This window comes from Carcharodon carcharias, chromosome 5 (genome assembly GCF_017639515.1).
Source record: "Carcharodon carcharias isolate sCarCar2 chromosome 5, sCarCar2.pri, whole genome shotgun sequence".
NCBI classification, from domain to species: Eukaryota; Metazoa; Chordata; class Chondrichthyes; order Lamniformes; family Lamnidae; genus Carcharodon; species Carcharodon carcharias.
Window position 1 is genome coordinate 159,694,844 of NC_054471.1, and position 18,576 is coordinate 159,713,419.

Consider the following 18,576-nt stretch of genomic DNA (forward strand, 5'->3'; position numbering starts at 1 on the left):
GGCCTCCTCCCATCTTTCCTCAACTAAATCTACCATCGTAACCCTCTTCTCTTTTCCTTCATATGTTGGCCTAGTTTCCCCTTCAATGCATCTACACTATTTGCTTCATCCACTACCTATCCCCTCAGCCTTCTCTTTTCAATAGAGAAGAAATCCAGCCCTGTCAATCCTTTCCTGATGTGTACACCCATTCATTTCTGGTATCATCCGTGTAAATCTTCTCTGCACCCTTTCCAGTGCCTCTATACCCTTTTTATAAAATGATGACCAGAGCTGTCCTCAGTTCTCAAAGTGTGGTCTAAACAAGCTTCGATACAGGTTTAGAATAAACTTCCCAACTTTTCAATTCTATTCCTCTAGAAATGAAGCCTAGTGCTTGGTTTGTTTCTTTTTCTGGCCTTGCTAACCTGTGGCACAGGTTTTATTGACTGATGTATTTATACTCTGAGATTCCCTAATTCTTCTACCCCATCTAGACTCGCACCTTCCAAAAAGACCTTCCTATTCTTCCTAGATGTACTGCCTCACATTTATGTGTTCCACTTCATTTGTCAATGATCTGCCACCATTACTGGCTTTTAATGAATTCTGTCAATTCCAGGTCACTTCCTCCCTCCACGTAGCAGAGAGCAGCAATCAGGTAAGCAGCTATCAAATTGCCAAGGCAATCTATTTTTACCTGTGTTGCTTTCAGTTTGTGTTGGGTAGTACAGGAGTCCCCTGTGGCTGTCCCCCTCTCTGACAGATATACCGTTGTGGATACCATTGGGGGAGACGACTTCTCAAGGGAAAGCAGCAGGAGCCAAGTCCAAGGCACCACGGGTGACTCTGCTGCACAAGAGGGGAGGAAGAAGAATGGTAGGGCTATAGTGATAGGGGATTCAATAGTAAGGGGAACAGACAGGCCGCAAAAGAGACTCCAGGGTGGTATGTTGCCTCTCTGGTGCCAGGGTCAAGGATGTCTCGGAGAGGCTGCAAGGCATTCTAAAGGGGGAGGGTGAACAGCCAGTGGCCGTGGTACATATTGGTACCAAAGACATGGGTAAAAAAAGGGATGAGGCCCTACAAGCTGAATATAGGGAGTTAGGATGTAAATTAAAAAGTAGGACCTCAAAGGTAATAATCTCAGGATTACTACCAGTGCCACGTGCTAGTGAGAATAGAAATAACAGGATATATCTGATGAATACAAGGCTGAAGAAATGGTGTGAGGGGGAGGGATTCAGATTCCTGGGATATTGGGACCGGTTCTGGGGAAGGCGGGACCAGTACAAACTGGACGGGTTGTATCTGGGCAAGACTGGGACCAATGCCCTCGGGGGGGGGGGGGGGTGTTTGCTAGTGCGGTCGGGGAGGGTTTAAACCAGAATGGCAGGGGGATGGGAACCTGAGCAGGGAGACAGAGGAGGGGGAAACAAGGATAGAAACAAAAGACAGAAAAGAAGCAAAAGTGGAAGGCAGAAAAAACAAGGGTGAGAAACAAATGAGGTCATAGTGCAAAATAAAGCTAAGATGACTAACGAGGTTAAAAAGACAAGTCTAAAGGCATTGTATCTTAATGCGCGGAGCATTCACAGAATCACAGAATCACACAGTGCAGAAGAGATTCTTCGGTCCATCGAGTCTGCACTGACATGTGAGAAACACCTGACCTATCTATCTAATCCCATTTACCAGCACTTAGCCCATCCCATCTCCTTGAATGTTATGATGTGCCAAGTGCTCATCCAAGCACTTTTTAAAGGATGTGAGGGAACCCACCTCCACCACTCTCCCAGGCAGTGCATTCCAGACCATCACCACCCTCTGGGTAAAAAAGTTTTTCCTATCATCCCCCTTAAACCTCCTGCCCCTCACCTTGAACTTATGTCCCCTTGTGACTGACCCTTCAACTAAGGGGAACAGCTGCTCCCTATCCACCCTGTCCATGGCCCTCATAATCTTGTACACCTCAATCAGGTCGCCCCTCAGTCTTCTCTGCTCCAATGAAAACAACCCAAGTCTATCTAACCTCTCTTCATAACTTAAATGTTTCATCCCAGGCAACATCCTGGTGAATCTCCTCTGCACCCCCTCCAGTGCAATCACATCTTTCCTATAATGTGGTGACTAGAACTGCACACATTACTCCAGCTGTGGCCTCACCAAGGTCCTATACAACTCCAACATGATCTCCCTACTTTAGTAATCTATACCACAATTGATAAAGGCAAGTGTCCCATATGCCTAATTTCTTTTGTAAGCCATGGTTGAGCCACCTATCCTGTTTTAGGAATAGCATTAGATCCAAAGAGGAGACTTATAAAATTGCCAGAAAAAGCAGCAAGCCTGAGGATTGGGAGCAATTTAGAATTCAGCAAAAGTGGACAAAAAGATTGATCAAGAAGGGGAAAATGGAATATGAGAGTAAACTTGCAAGGATAAGGATAAAAACCGACTGTAAAAGCCTCTATAAATATGTGAAGAGAAAAAAAATTAACGAAGACAAATGTAGGTACCTTACAGCCAGAAACAGGGGAAATTATAATGGAGAACAAAGAAATGGCAGAAGGAGTGAACACATATTTTGGTTCTGTCTTTACAAAATAGGACACAAATAATTTCCCAGAAATGTTAGGGAACCAAAGGTCTAATGAGTGGGAAGAATTAAAGAAAATCAGTATTAGTAAAAAAAATGGTGCTAGAGAAATTAATGGGGTTAAAGGCTGAAAAATCCCCAGGTCCTGATAATCTACATCCCAGAGCACTAAAGGAAGTGGCCCTGGAAATATTGGATGTATTGGTGGTCATCTTCCAAAATTCTATAGACTCTGGTGCAGTTCCTACAGATTGGAGGGTGGCAAATGTAACCCCACTATTTAAAAGAGGGAGAGAAAAAATAGAATTACAGACCAGTTAGCCGAACATCAGTAGTGGGGAAAATGTTAGCGTCTATTATAAAAGACGTGGTAACAGAACACTTGGAAAGCATTAACGGGATTAGACAAAGTCAGCATAGGTTTATGAAAGGGAAATCATGCTTAACTAATCTACTGGAGTTGTTTGAGGATGTAACTAGTAGAATAGATAAGGGAGAACCAGTGGATGTGGTGTATTTGGATTTCAAGAAGGCTTTTGATAAGGTCGCATATAAAAGGCTAGTGGGCAAAATTAAAGCACACGGGATTGGGGTAATATACTGGCATGGGTTGAGAATTGGTTGACAGACCAGAAACAGAGAGTGGGAATAAATTGTCTTTTTCCGGCTGGCAAGAGGTGACTAGTGTTATGCCGCAGGGATCAGTGCTGGGCCCAGCTATTCACAATATATATAAATGACTTGGATGAGAGAACCAAATGCAATATTTCCAAGTTTTCTGATGACACAAAACTGGTCAGGGTTGTGAGTTGTTAGGAGGATGCAAGGAGGCTTCAGGGCGATGTAGACAAGTTGTGTGTGTGGGTAAACACATGGCAGATGCAGTATAATGTGGATAAAAGTGAAGTTAAACACTTCGGTGTGAAAAACAGAAAGACAAAATATTATTTAAATGGCAATATATTGGGAAATGTGGATGTACAAAGGGATCTGGGTGTCCTTGTACATCAGTCAATTAAAGTAAACAGGCAGGTGCAGCAAGCAATTAGGAAGGCAAATGGTATGTTGGCTTTCATTGCAAGAGGATTTGAGTTCAGAGGTAGGGATGTCTTACTGCAGTTATACAAGGCCTCGGTGAGACCACACCTGGAGTATTGTGTGCAGCTGTGGTCTCCCTACCTAAGAAAGGATATAATTGCCATAGAGGGAGTGCAGCGAAGGTTCACTAGGCTGATACTGGGGATGGCAGGACTGTCGTATGAGGAGAAATTGGTTCGACTGGGCCTGTATTCATCAGAGTTTAGAAGAATGAGAGGGGATCTGATTGAAAAGTATAAAATTCTAACAGGGCTAGACAGACTAGATGCTCCGCTGATACTGCCAGACCTGCTGAGTTTTTCCAGGTAATTCTGTTTTTGTTTTAGATGCAGGGAGGATGTTTCCCTTGGTTGGGGAGTCTAGAACCAGGGGCCACAGTCTCAGGATACAGGTCAGGCCCTTTGGGACTGAGATGAGGAAAACTTTCTTCACTCCGAGGGTGATCAACCTGTGGAAGGCTGTGGAGGCCGGGTCACTGAGTATAGTCAAGAAAGAAATTGATAAGTTTTTGGATATTAGGGGCATCAAGGGGTATGGGGAGAGAATGGGAATATAGCGTTGAGTTAGAGGGATCAGCCATGATCGTATTGAATGGCGGAGCAGGCTAGAAGGGTTAAATGGCCTACTCCTGCTCCTAGTTTCTATGTTTCAATGTTGCAGTAAAAATCCCGACTGACAAAGCGACATTTTCCTTTCCCACATTCCGAGAGTCAGCCGCGTCTGAGTTCACCAACAGGAACTATCCTCCGCCACACGCAGGTACCTGGTTCAATCATTCCTGCTGAACCTCCGTTCTTCCTTTATCCAACTTGCCAGTTTCCACAGGATCGCACTGTGTGATGCTAACCCCTGCTTTTGTCACCACCAGGAGTCCACCGCCGGGAGTCAGCCATCGCGCTGCACAGGACGGGCAGTTTGGGCACTAGTCTCGGTATGTTCGGCCCACACACTTTAACAACACGTTGGACAACTTCTTGCTTCTGCTACTCCAGAGGTCTTTTTTCCTCTTTTATTGCTCTCTCTCGTTTTTCTTTCCTTTTTTTAAATCTTGCATTCCCTCTTTCTTTCTCTCACTTTGTTCCACTTTCCCTTCCTTTTTGATTACCGCACAAGTGCCCCATTAAACTCGAGTGACTGTTATGTTATTGAGTAGTTACTGGGAAGCCTGGGCCGTGGCTGCTCTGATCTATTAACAGACACTCATGGGATGTGACACTTTCACCTCCAGGTTTTACCAGACAGGACATGGCCAAGATCTGATTGGCCGATTCCTCCAGTAAGCCAGGTGGTTGAGGAAGCAACTGGTGCATATTCTCCACTCTCTTTTGCTGAGTGCACTCTCCTCTTTCTGTTCCAAAGGCCTCAGATAGCCGCAAGAAGCCATCACTCAGTGAAGCCAGACAAGCCATTCAACCATGAAGGCCGTCATAGTTGAGCCCAATCATGTGCTTATCAAACTTACCTGCATTTCCAACATTACAAAAGTGACTGCACTTAACAACCTCATTGGTTGTAAAAAGCTTTGGGATGTTCCGAGGTTAGGAAAGGCACTACAGAAATGCAAGTCTCTCTTTTTTTCTTAAATTGTCCACACTGTCGCCATTCTTCCTCCAAAAATTGTTTAACTGGTTGCAGGCCCACTCAGTCATTGTGAGGTTGTAGCAAATAAATCTTAGATCATTATTACTAAGAAAATAACCGGTTTTGAAAATATTTTCATGCTTTGAATCATTGTTAATTCTTGTGATATAATGGAGCCTGCTTATTTGGGTATAGTCATGCAGTGGTTTTGTCATCCAGACTGTTGCAAATATCTAGTTCGTAATTCATATGTTTTAGAATATAGCTTTTAGTTTTAGGAATTAAAGTGTTAAATGTAGGGTAAATGGAAATATCTGATTAAGAAACTGATATACAATTCCTGAAGTAAATGCAAATCAAACAAGCTTGGGTTAATTACATTTGAAAGCTAACCTATGTTTATATGTAGGTGTTTCTCACAGAAAGCAGTTGCGAGTTTGGCCTGGTGTAGGCTGCAGCTCACTAAGTCGGGGGAGATAAATGCTAGGACTGCGGTTTAAGCAGACAAAAAACTGACTTTATTGTTCGTCTCGTGGAATGCGGGTGGAAGCTCATGCTCAGTTTGGAGACAAGAGTTTGTGAGAGGAAAGAGGCTAGAAGATTTGCCTAGCTTGGAGCTAGAGGAAGAAACCTACAATAACCCAAATAGTGAAAACCAGCAGTTAGCTTGGAGAACACAGTGAAGCCTAAGTTTGAGCTGAGAAGTCCACTGTCATGAGGTTTTGAAGAGAAGTTGGAGGATTGCTTAGCCAAAAGCTAATAGAAGGATCTCCGTGAAATTTCAAAACCTTGGAAAATAGCTGAAACACTGAGGAAGAATTAAAGTGAATTCTAGGGGGCTGTGGCATAACTTTGTGTTGATCTCAGGAAAAGTGAATGAACGTTCAAGATTTCATAAGATAAGGAGCTCTTGGGGTGGGGAGGGGCAGGTGGTGGGGGGGGAGGGGAATAAAAATAAAACTGAATTCTAGCCTATGTAGTTACAAACTATTGTGTTAAATCTGCAATGCTTGCTTTCTTTATTTTTATTACATATACAATAAAGTTTGTTTTTGTTTTAAAGTGAAATCTTATAGCAAATGCTTTCAGTTAATCACTAGGTGTTCAAATTTCTGTTTAAATATTAATGGTCCTCAAGGGAATTGTAACAAGAAACCCAGGGCTAATATGTATGAGTGTGTGTGAGTGAGAAAAATCAAATGGTTTCATTTCAGTTTAACAGGCTGTGATTTGCTTCATTATGCCTGGACTATGGAAATATTCTATCCAAAACTACAAATTTGTGTTTTATTTGATTGTGGGGTGGCAATGGGGTGAGAATGTTTCTTAATTCATATTCTAACCTGGATGATGCCAGTGGGATGAAGTTTAAACCATTGATGCTTTTCTGTATCTGCAGCAGCTAACGGTGAGCTTGCGACTAACCCTGCGTACAGCTGGACTGATGTGGAGACTTACGACACCCCAGGTCAGGGATTCATGCAGCCAAGGGAACAAAACCATGTGAATTGCCATACCCCCACCCGCCAACAATTGGAGCAGTAAGAGAGGCTAAAATTCCTGTTGGTTCTGCCAGTTCTCGGCCAGAGATGTGGCACAGAGCCATGTGAAATCTCACCAAATTTCAGCCTCTAAATCAGAGTTTTACATCACAGAAGGACTCCATTCACCCATTATGACTGTACTGGCTCTTTGGTAGAGTTATCCAATTAGTCCCACAGTCCTACTGTTTCCCCATCGCTCTGTTAATTTGTCTCCTTCAAGTATTTATCCAATCCTTTTTGAAAGTTATTATTGAATTAGCTTCCATTGCCCTTCGAGGTTATGCATATCAGCTCATAACAACTCGCTGTGTAAAATCATTTCTCCTCATCTCCCTTCTGGTTCTTTTTCCAATTACCTTATATCTGTGTCTCCTGATTACCTACTCTCCTGCCAGTGAAAGCAGTTTCTCCTTATTTACTCTATGAAAGCCCCTCATGATTTCGAGCACCTCTATTACATCTACCCTTGGCCTTCTCTGCCCTGAGGAAGACAATTCCAGCTTCTCCAGTCCCTCCACATTATTGAAGCCCCTCATATCCGGTACTATTCCAGTAAATGTGTACATTTTGGATTGAGAGTTGTTTTTATATAACTCCCAGTGGGACCTGCTCTTGATTTGCAGTGTCGCCCAAATATCAGACAGTGTTCTACTCCTGGATCTAATGGATGGCCATTAAATGCAGGCATGTGTGGGTTTCTGGGTGTGTCGGGTTTCGTGTGACATCTCCAATCTGCATCAGATCCAGGGACCTATGAAACGGTGTGTGCATTGAATGGGCAGAGTAGCTTTACATTTCAACACGGGTTGGAGATGATCTTGTCAGAGGCTTTCTGCAATCACTGCTGCAATTAAAGTGAGTTTCTGCTCCCTAGGTTACAGCTCTAAGCCTGGACTATCAGACTACGAGAAGTGGGTCCTCAGCCTTGGGGACAGCAGTAAGTACATTTGGTCTTTTCTTTCTTCCACACATGCTTATTAAAGAGAGCTTGGAACAGGAGCAAGGCCAGTAGGCCACACTGCATAACTTGTTCTCTTTTCTTGACTATCTTCACCTTCAATTTCTGAACGGTGACGAAAGGGCTCGGTGCAGGAAAATCCAGCCCAGGGTAAAGTGCTGACTGAAATGCTGCCACAGGATTCCCCACTACCTCAAAGCTTTCAACTCGGGTGAGCACGAGGTGGGCAGAAGTGGGTGAATTTGAGAGTTTTGTGGAACTCAACAGCAACTTCAGGCCTTTAACAAAATAAAATGGCCCAGTGAGCGTCACAGGAGCATTATGAGGCAGAACCTGACACTGAGTCACATAAGGAGATATTAGGACAGGCGACCAAAAGCTTGGCCAAAATAGGAGGTCTCATCTTAAAAGAGGAAAGAACGTTGGAGTGCTGGAGAGGTTCAGGGAGCGAGAGTTTAGGGCCTAGACAGCTGAAGGCATGGCCACCGATGCTAGAATAATTAAACCTGTAGTAACACAAGAGGCCAGAATGGGAGGAACACAGAGATCTTGGAGGATTGTAGGGCTTATATTTTAAAGTTATACAAAGAGTACCGGAGTGCTTTAAAGGCTACTTTAAAGGAACATAATAGGGGAGCAAAATAAGCCAAGAGCACAGTGCTGAACAGGAGATCAAGAGTGACCAAAAGGTGAAATGGAGTTGATTTTGAAAGCGGTTGCCTTTCTAAATAAATGTTTGGCAACACTTTTTTCATTGTGCTATTTGTGTACAATATTATTGTGAGGAAAGAAAGACTCATCTATTCTCCAATCCTAACCCAAAATCAGCTTCCTAAAAACATTATGTAATGTGACACCCCTCCCAAAGCTGTCTCCAGCCAAACAGTTGCCCACGGATTCAATAAACTGATAACAGATAATTGCTCTGTGCAGTTAATTATCACAATGTAGTCACTAGTGAGATCAGAAAATTACTTTGCATTTGACAACATTAATATGTCAAGGCTAATATCCTGCTAGCCATGTGCATCTGCTTTTGTCATAATCCACCCTTTAAGCACATGGGATTCTGCCTCACCTAGGGATGCTAAACTTGCAGTGACACAAGTTTGTGGATGCTATCTCATCTCTATCTTTAAAGAGAAGTTTAAAGTGATCAGTAACATCTGTCATAGACATTTAAAAATATATCATCATTTCTATTCTGGTAGAACTCCTATTTGCCACAGTTGATTGTTCATGAAGGCCAAAGGGATCAAAGTCAATCATTTCTGAACTAACCTCTGCAAGTTGGCAAAACAAATGAACAACATTTTGTGGGTGGCCTGTCCACAATTTTCAGATGTGCGTAGCTGGTGACAGACTGTACTCTAGCATGCAGTCACAAAAATATTCCAGTAAGCAATGCTGTTCTGTTGAGATCAAAAAGTCAATTGTAGTTATTGAGACAGGTAATATGTATTGATGAAAATGAACTTGACAAAGTATGGGAGACAGAATCTACACTTATACAGCATCTAATGATTTAATGTAATTGGCAAAAGAAGCAAAAGCGATATGAGAGAGAACTTTTTCACACCGCGAGTGGTTAAGGCCTAGAATGCACTGCCTGTGTGTGTGGTGGAGGCAGGTTCAATGGGAGCATTCAAAAGGGACTTAGACCGTTATTTGAAAAGGAAGAATGTGCAGGGTTACAGGGAGAAGGCAGGAGAATGGCACTAAGGGAGTTGCTCATTTGGAGAGCCAGTGCAGACACGATGGGCTAAATAGCCTCCTTCTGATCCGTAATAACTTTGGAGGAGGAAGGTGGGGAGGGCTGATGTTCTGGAAGGATTTGAAGACAACAAGTATAGGAATCATCTTGCAGATGTGGAATAGTGTTAAAAATTACCCTCTGATTCTAAAATAGTTTTGAAAAATTTCATGGTACAGTCAGCTCAAGATATGAGGGAGGCCATTCAGCCAGTCTTCATACATCCATTCAGAACCACCTTACATTCATCGCCCTCACCAACACCCCTCAGTTCCTGCATCTTTCTGTTGCTTGGATGATTCCATCTCCCGCACTGTACCACATGTTGATAAGGAACCTCATATAAATGTGTGGAAGGCTATTTTCAGATATGGGAATTGGATGGCTACACTGATGAGAGGACCTTGATTACAACCTTCAGAGCATGTGCAACTGTAAAGAGGACCAGAGACATAATTTTTACATTAACACAGAAGCAAATTACTGCAGGTGCTGGAAATTGGAAACACAAACAAACTAGGTGCTGAAAAAACTCAGCAGGTCATGCAGGAAATGTGGGGAGAAACAGTTAACATTTCAGGTAGATCACCTTGACGTTCTGATGAAAGATGCTGTCTGATCTGCTGAGTTTTTCCAGGATCTTTTGCTTTCATTTTTATCATTTTTGCATGTTGCCAGAAGAAGAGCTAGACCACTAGTTCTGGCCCTCCCCAAAAAGATTCCAGCCCATTGCGAACCAGTTCAAACACAACCCCCACACCCCCTAAGGATGGTCTCTCTCTCTCTCCCTGTCCACCACCGCCTCCCCTCCACCTTTGTAATAGCCTCTCCGCCCCCATTCTCACCCTCCCCTACCAGTGCTTGCTGATCACGGTAGCAATACTCAAGCAGGCTCCCCCTCCCTATCTTTGCCAAATACTCTCTCCTCATGAAGGCCAATCTGCTTTCGACACAAAGAAAATCAAGCTAAGCAGCTCTGACTGGGGTGTGCTGGTGCCAGGAGTCTGGTTTAGAGACAGCTCACACTTGATTTTCAACTCTACAGCATTTGTGTTTTATTCAGCTAAACCTTTAGAGTGAGAATGTTTGCCTGTGCTCCAAATTGTTGTTTATTGAGGGGTTCACCAAATACAGCCCATATAACCAGATTACCACAGCAAGGGCACTGATCAGGCAGTAAAGATCATGACCCAGCTGGGTCTCCATCCATTAACCGCCATATGATCTGTTTCTTTAAGGGCAACACAGTGTCCCTGGCATCATGGGAGGCCCAAATCAGGAAACCTGCATCCAACAAGTAGCGATGTCAGTTGAGGGATAGACACTGGGGGGGAGCACCCCTGTTCTTTATCAAAAAAGTATCATGGGATCTTTTATAGAGGGCAGAGCCTCAGTTTAATGTCTTATCTGAAAGATGATATTTCCCCCAGGGCAACACACCCTCAGTACCACAATGGGAGTGTCAGTCTGGATTGTGCGCTCAGGTGTCAGGAGTGAAAATTGAATCTGCTACCTTCTGGCTCAGGGGTGAGAGAGCAAGAGACGGAGACACGGAGAGAGAGAGGGAGAGAAGAGAGAGAGAGCGAGACAGTGCAGCCACTGACCCATAGCTGACACCTAAAAGGACATTGAATGTAAAAGCAAGAAGATGACATTAAAGTCAAAGGTTAAGCCACCATTTGAGTGTTTCAATGTTGAAGCATGGTGACCTTCTGCAGGCATTTGAGATAGTCAGCACGTTAATCAGTTGGTGACATTTCCTGCCTGATCATTAATAGGGCACTGAAATCCCAGAGGACAATTCACCCAGATATTTACACCCAAGGAGCACAATTCAGAGAATAGACTTGCTGTGGTAGTTTGACCACTGACTTGCCTAGGGGAGAGATCTGAGGACAATGGTATTGTCCTGTCCATCAAAATGTGAGGATCACAAATGAAACTGAGTTCTAGAAGCAGTTAGTATTCATTCATTCAATCTCATCATTTTTTTTTGTTTTGGGATACAGTATATGAGTAATTAATTTCATGAGACAGAGAAGACATTTCCACTTGTGGTGGAGACAAAAACTAGGGGCCATAAACACAAGATGGTTACTAAAAAATTCAATAAGGAATTCAGGGGAGAATGTGAAACTTGCTACCACAAAAAGTGCAAATAATATTTATGGGGAAGCTAGATAAGCACAGGTGGGAGAAAGGAATAGAAGGATATGTTGATAAGATGTGATGAAATAGGGTGGGAAGAGACTCCTATGGAGCATAAACACTGGCATAGACCAGTTGGGCCAAATGGTTAGTTTCTGTGTTGGAAATTCTGTCATTCTATATAGTTTGAGACATGATGTCTGATTTCAATCTCTGACTTCCAAAGCTCTCCAGCACTGGGGGTTTTCCTTGCCTCCTGTCTCATAGACTCGTAGATAGAGATTAATTGCTGTGATTAATCAACAACTCCATTATCGTTGTATTGTGTGACGACGAGGATGATAGTAGGCGAGTTAGGTGAACCCTTGTCATTTGTTTTAGTCTAGTAATTCCTATACTGTGTTTAATTTGGCAGGTCAAAGAGTCCAGGATCCAGGTTTGTGGAAGTTTGACTCTTCAGAGCCTGGTAAGTGGCTCTATATTTCAGTCATTGACATCAGCCCAATTTTGCAGTGGGGAGCCTAGATCTTTGAGTGTGTGAATGGGGAGATAGCAGAAGCATTCCCATGAATTTAATGGTTGACAAACACGGGAGCAACACCTGTGATCTTGTGATGTGCAATGAATGGTTAGGCTCCCTGTTGGGAACAGGGATTTGGGAACTTTGCCCTGACATGTGTAATATGGCAATTATTGGAAGTTACATCTATAAATAAATGTCTCCATTATTTTATTGAAGGTCAAAGACTTGGGCTCAGAGGAAGTAGACCATGGGGATCCAACTCAGATTCAGTCAAGACACAAAGTATGTAAAACTATTGCAACATTACACTTAATGGGTCATGAGGTAATTGGCAACGTTGTCTCTCTCCTAGCATTTATAAAGAAGGAGTTGTTTGAGAGTTCCTTTGAACAGCAACGAATCAGTAAAACTGCAGCATAGAAAAGACCATTCAACCCAAATGGCTACTGCTGTCGGTTAGCTCTTCATCATCTGTATGGTGTTATTCTCTTGAGTGAGAGTGGGTGTTATTTTATTGAGTGACTGACAAGAGGGTGCTATTCTTTTGAGTGAGAGTGGGTGTTATTACATTGAGTGACTGACAGAGGGTGTTATTCTTTTGAGTGAGAGTGGGTGATGTTACATTGAGTGAGGACAGAGGGTGTTGTTCTATCTACTAAGGATTTTATTCGTTTTGGACTTTTTTGAAGTTTCCAGTGTAACGCTCCTGATTCTCCATAGTTTTAGAGTCGAAGTTTAGATGGCCTGAGTGACTGGGGCAGATCCTCCACACCAGAGATTTTCATGCAGCCAAGACTGAAACCTTGGAGTATGGGGGTCAGTAGTGCAATGAGGGTGTACACCACATCGTGCACTCCCTGGGAACAGGACATGAATGCAATGTCTGTGGATAATCACAGCTCATCTTTTTCCTACAAGACTTGATCTGAAACTCAACATTTGTTTCTTTACATCCAGATTACAATGCAGATGAAACAGAGATTAATTTTTGGAAGTCTGACTTTGACACAAGAGGTGAGTTTAATTCTGAACATGTGGTAAGATGTAGCTTGCCTCTGCTACAGTCAGAGTCTCCCTCAGCGCTTTCTACAGACGCAGAGCACAAGCACATTGCGCTTTTCCTATGAATTGAAACTTGCTCTCTAAATACACGAGTGATGGAGCATTCCACACAACTAGCAAATGCCCAGCTGCCATGCATTCCTATCTATTCAATAGTACCACTCTGTCAAAACCACAGCATGCAGGCTAAAATCCAATTTACATACATGCAAGGTGATTGACAGAAGCCAAAAAAAGCAGCAAAAATCAAACAATACAAATAATTGCAACACAACCCAGATTGAATCAACCCACACAATTTAAGGATCTTATTTAGAACATATTTTTTATAGTCTGATAATGAGAAAGACTTTGGGAAGACCCTGATTTTTAATCGAAGAGAATCACACAATCATACAGCACATGCCCAGTGTGCCTGTGATGAGTCCTTTGAAAGGTCCGTCCAATCAATTCCACTTTCCCCCTCATCCAGAATTATTAAAGCAGCCGTCTATATTGGCAACATTGCGCTAACTATTTGCTAACCATTTATGTCAATTACAAAGTCAGTGCTTAACATTATATTTGTGCCTAGTTGGTAACTAAACTTCATTATAGATTAGTGGGAGCTAATATGTTTTAGTAGGAAGAATAAGGAGTCCACATACTCCTTAAAAAATGTGTCTAAATGGGCTAGAGGAACAGGTGGATCTGGGAGTACAGACACACTAACTATTAAAAGTAGCAACACTGTTTAATAAAGCCATAAATAACCCAACTAAATACTGGGTTTCACGTCTAGAGGGACAGGATTGAAAGGCAGAGAAGTTACTTTAACCTTGCATAGAACTTTGGTTAGACCACACTTGGGAGTACTCAACACAGTTCTGGCCTCCATATTACCAAAAGGATATAGAGGATGGAAGACATGCAGAAAGATTTACAAGGATGATACCAGAACTGAGAGCTTATACCTATCAGGAAAGACTGAACAGACTGGGGCTCTTTTCTCTAGAAAAGAGAAAACTGAGAAGAGATCTCACAGAGATATTCAAGATTCTGAAATGGTTCGCTGTGAGAATGGTGGAAGATGTTTTCTTTTGTGTATGAAACAAAAACAAGGGGTCATAAATATAAGATAGTCACTAACAAATCCACAAGGGAATTCAGAAGAAACCTCTTTACCCAGAGAGTGATGAGAATGTGGAACTCGCTACCACAGGAAGTGATCTGAGGTGAACAGCAGAGATATATTTAGAGGAAGCTAGACAAATATGTGAGGGAGGGGATGGACAGAAGGTGGATGGGGAGGGGATGGACAGAAGGCGGATGGGGGATGGACAAAGGTGAAAAGGTGGTAAGTGTAACATGCTTGGGAGGAACAGGTGACCTTTGACCTCTAGTTCCAAAAGCTCTCCACCATTGGGGTTTTCTCACCTTATATCTGGGTCTTTTGTACACTCATTAACAGACATTGATTAATCAACAACTCCATTACCAGTGACTCTAGGATAGTTGGAGGGGAACTAGATGGACCTTTGGTCTTTTATCATTCAGTACTTCCAACGTTCATGGTCCCAATGGAAAGATTCACTTGAAGTATGAGCAGTGTTGTTGGTCATCTGGTTTCCAGACTGGTTCTTCCTTCAGTGTGGTTCCTGCTGGCAATCTTTAAGTTTCACTAACATGTATCACTGGGATTAACGCTGATATATATGATGTGTTGCATCCCACATTCGATGTTACATGGTATCGCACCACTGATCTTAGAAAGCAAAAGAATCTCCAACTTGCTCTGATTGATGCTTAGTGGCACCATTCAATATCAGTAAAAAAAAAAAAGTGCCCATCTGCATAATCTCTTGAAAACCTGCTGTTCCAATTAAAAGTAGAAAAGATTCTCCAGCATTATTAGCTGCAGCCAGCTTTTGGTGTGGGGTGAGGAAAATAATTGTATAAACATCGACACAACTCCATTGTGTTGAAAGTGGGAAGGTGAGGAGTGAGGAGTTGGGCTGCTTGGGCAGGTGAGACAGCTGGGTCATGTGGGGGTTATGGCAGCTGGGGTGGTGGAGTCAGATAACATTTGAAGGGTGGAGAGAAGAGTTGCAGTGTGTAGGAGGCAGGCGGTGAAAGGGGGAGGGAGTGGAGTGGAGCAGAGAGGGGCCAGTGTGGGAGGACTGCACTGTCCGAGGAGGAGGCTCTTCTTACCATACTCATGTTCACTTCATTAAGTCAACAACAACAATTTGCATTTACATAGCACCTTAAGTTTTAAAATGTCCCTGTGCACTTCACAGGAGCATTACCAAACAAATTTTGACACTGAACTGCATAGGAACATATGAGGGAAGATGACCAAAATCTTGTAGATCTTAAGAAGTGTCTTAAGTGAGGAAAGAGAGGTAGAGAGATAGAGAGAGGTATACGGAGGGAATTCCGGAGTTTAGGAACCAGGCAGCTGAAGGCATGGCCACCAATAATAGAGCAGTTAAAATTGGGGAAGGACAAGAGGCCAGAATTGGTGGTGCAAGTTAGGATACAGCAGCCGTGTTTTGGATGATCATAGGGATGAAGTAGGGTTAGGATATAATGTTGACCAGAAGTGCACTGAGTTGTCAAAAAGTGACATGCCCTGACACTAACTGCAGAAAGGTGTTGGGATGTCCTGCCCTTAGCAATGAGATACGATCGCAAGACGAGATTTAGCTGTGCATAGTGGTTATGGGGAATTACTGCTGGTAGATGCACTGATTTTTACATTTTCTTCCTAACCAGGTTTCAGCGCAAAGGACCAAGATTTTACTGAGGAGCCGATTTCCCGGGGAGATCCAAGTACCTACACCTTTTGCCTCTTGCAATTACTGACAAGGTCGAGAGTAAAACAATAGAATGAAATTATGTTTTATTGCTGACCGTGCAGAAGTCATGAGGTCAGTTTTACAAACAAAGGCTCTCAACCAGAGTTCCAGGTGATAGGAGAACACATTGAGAATATGACATGCAATAAAATGGGTGACAAGTAAAATACATGCATTGACCTCCATTCTTGAATTCCTGATGTGTTGTTGATGTGCAACCCTCCAGATTGGGACCACCAAAAGGCAGAGTCAACCACTTGACTTTTAGTGCCCAATCCCCAACCGCGTCACAAATTCTTCATCTACGTAAAGCCAGGCAGAGTCGTCCCACTGAAATAAGTGGAAACGGGGCTAATCAGGAAATGTGCAATGTATTGGAGCACCTCATAGCCATTTTATTCCGCTGAAGTAATGAGCTGACTAGATTTTCTTAATCAGCCGTATTAATTCATAAACAAAACAGTGGAAGGGGCACTTCCTGAGAATGTGATTCTGTTAATTGGTTTTATTTATCCCCTAATAATATTGCTTCTACCACTTGCTAAGCATTGAACAAATCACTGACCTCTGGAAAAACTTGTTGAGAGTGGAATGGGAAGTTATGTTTTTCCCTGTTGGAAATGAGTTTTCTCCTGGAATGGTTTTGATCACCAGAGGTAGTTGGAGGGGTTTTTCTAGAGAATTTCTTTCCCCTCATTAGGCCTGGATTTTTCGGTTCTTCACCTCTCCCAGGAGATTATATGGTTGCATCAGGCTGGGGGGAGGGATCTTCCTACCTATCAAAAATAACCTGAACCCAGAGATACCCAGACATAGAGGCAGAGGGAGAACATTTTCAGATAGGGGTGGATTGGCTAGGAAACTTGGCCCAGTAAAAGCATCTTGGGTTGCCAGCTCTTGGAATGTCCTGAAGTCTCCAGGAATTACAAGATTAATCTTCAGGAAACTACTGAGAGAAAACTCACAGGGACACTTAAAAAAAAAATTCTTTCAATAGCTTTGTCTATTAGTTCTAAAAATGTTGGAGCTGGGAAGACTGTTTTAACTGACACTTCAGAATCGTCCAATTGGATAATGAATGGCTTTTTCACTTTCTGATTGGTGTGGGAAAGCCAAGCATCATGAGGATGGGCGACCAATGGGGGAAGCTTATTGGCAGAATAGTTGGAGGGAGCTCATCTGATGAAACCTCTAGAATAACATCCAGCCAGTGTTCGCAACGGTAATGGCACCCAATTACATCAGCTTATAGTCATCCTGCTGGCTTGGAAATAACTGCTTGTGTTAGATATGAACACCTCTGTGCGAGGTCCAGCATTTAGCAGAGCTTTAAACCTAGCTGCAATAAATTACTTAATACCACCCTAAAAGACATAGAATGCCCTAGGTCAAGAGCTAAACATTGCCAAACCAATTTCCAGACTCTGATTATATTGTTATTTATAACCATCACCTTCACCCCACCCTTCAGTTCTCTGACTCTGCTCTTCTGTGTGTTTACCCACTCTTTTTGCCCAACTGGTCTGGCCTATATGTGACCCCAGACCCATGCCCACGTGTTGACTCTTAACTACCCTCTGAAACGCCCTAACAAATCATTTAATTCTATCATAAAAGCAAAAAACTGCGGATGCTGGAAATCCAAAACAAAAAGAGATTTAATTCTATCAGGCCACTAGAAAGAATAACAAACATAATACTGGATTGAACTTCACTAGACTGCAGTGGATCACTCCTAAATGGCCTAGTTCTAACTTCAAGATTGTCTCCTCTTGTTCTGGATTGCCCCACCAGCAGGAATAATTTCCCTGTATCTACCCTATCAACTCCTTTAACATTTTAAATGACTTGAAAAGGTCACCACAGATGCTGTCTGACCTGTTGCGAGTGTTTCCAGCATTTTCTCTTTTTATTATCTAAATCTTTGATGTACAGACGATGGTGCTGCTTCAGTAGGGGAGAGACTGGGGAGGTGGAAAATCAGTGCCTGTATCTCTGTAAAGGAAATGAAACCTTTTAAACTGGCTGTCGAGTCTTCGTATAAGAGACTATTCTCACCATTGCAGATTGCAAGATTGACCTCGCATTCCTGGTGGATGGAAGTTGGAGCATTGGGAGGCGAAGATTCGGTATTCAGAAGAAGTTTTTGATGAATATTGCTCAAGCCCTTGATATTGGAGTAGCAGGCCCATTGATTGGCATCATTCAGTTTGGGTGAGTAGAATCAAAAACTCCTATGTATGAAGCAAAATAAGGAAAAACAGCACTTTAGGATGTCCTGAGATCATGAAAGGTGCTATATAAATGCAAGTTCTTTCCTTTATTTACCAGATATTAGAGAACATTGACTTTTTGTTACCCTAGGAACAACGCCAGCACTGAGTTTAACCTACAGACTTACCGAAACTCTCACGATCTTAAAATTGCCATCGAAAAGATTCCACAGAGAGGTGGCCTCTCCAATGTGGGTAAGTGCCTCGTCCTTCCTGAC

At 42.8% G+C, this 18,576-nt stretch overlaps 1 protein-coding gene and 1 long non-coding RNA gene across 6 annotated transcripts in view; one reads left to right on the forward strand and one right to left on the reverse strand.

Moving 5' to 3' along the window:
- vit (vitrin) overlaps positions 1-18,576 on the forward strand; it is a 52,165-nt gene that overhangs the window by 25,313 nt on the left and 8,276 nt on the right. The window contains exons 8-17 of one of the 5 annotated variants that reach the window (XM_041188875.1): positions 602-640; positions 4,545-4,607; positions 6,657-6,725; positions 7,676-7,738; positions 12,076-12,126; positions 12,400-12,465; positions 13,141-13,197; positions 16,003-16,059; positions 18,152-18,299; positions 18,450-18,553. In XM_041188875.1, the coding sequence (XP_041044809.1) occupies positions 602-640; positions 4,545-4,607; positions 6,657-6,725; positions 7,676-7,738; positions 12,076-12,126; positions 12,400-12,465; positions 13,141-13,197; positions 16,003-16,059; positions 18,152-18,299; positions 18,450-18,553 (717 nt within the window). The remainder of the gene's footprint in view (positions 1-601; positions 641-4,544; positions 4,608-6,656; positions 6,726-7,675; positions 7,739-12,075; positions 12,127-12,399; positions 12,466-13,140; positions 13,198-16,002; positions 16,060-18,151; positions 18,300-18,449; positions 18,554-18,576) is intronic. The other 4 variants (XM_041188877.1, XM_041188879.1, XM_041188878.1 and 1 more) reach the window with 4 other exon arrangements.
- On the reverse strand, positions 16,108-18,279 carry LOC121278444. The gene is made up of 2 exons (XR_005943148.1): positions 18,144-18,279; positions 16,108-16,415 (listed from the first exon to the last, which is right to left on the reverse strand). It is a non-coding gene; the product is annotated as an uncharacterized LOC121278444 (long non-coding RNA).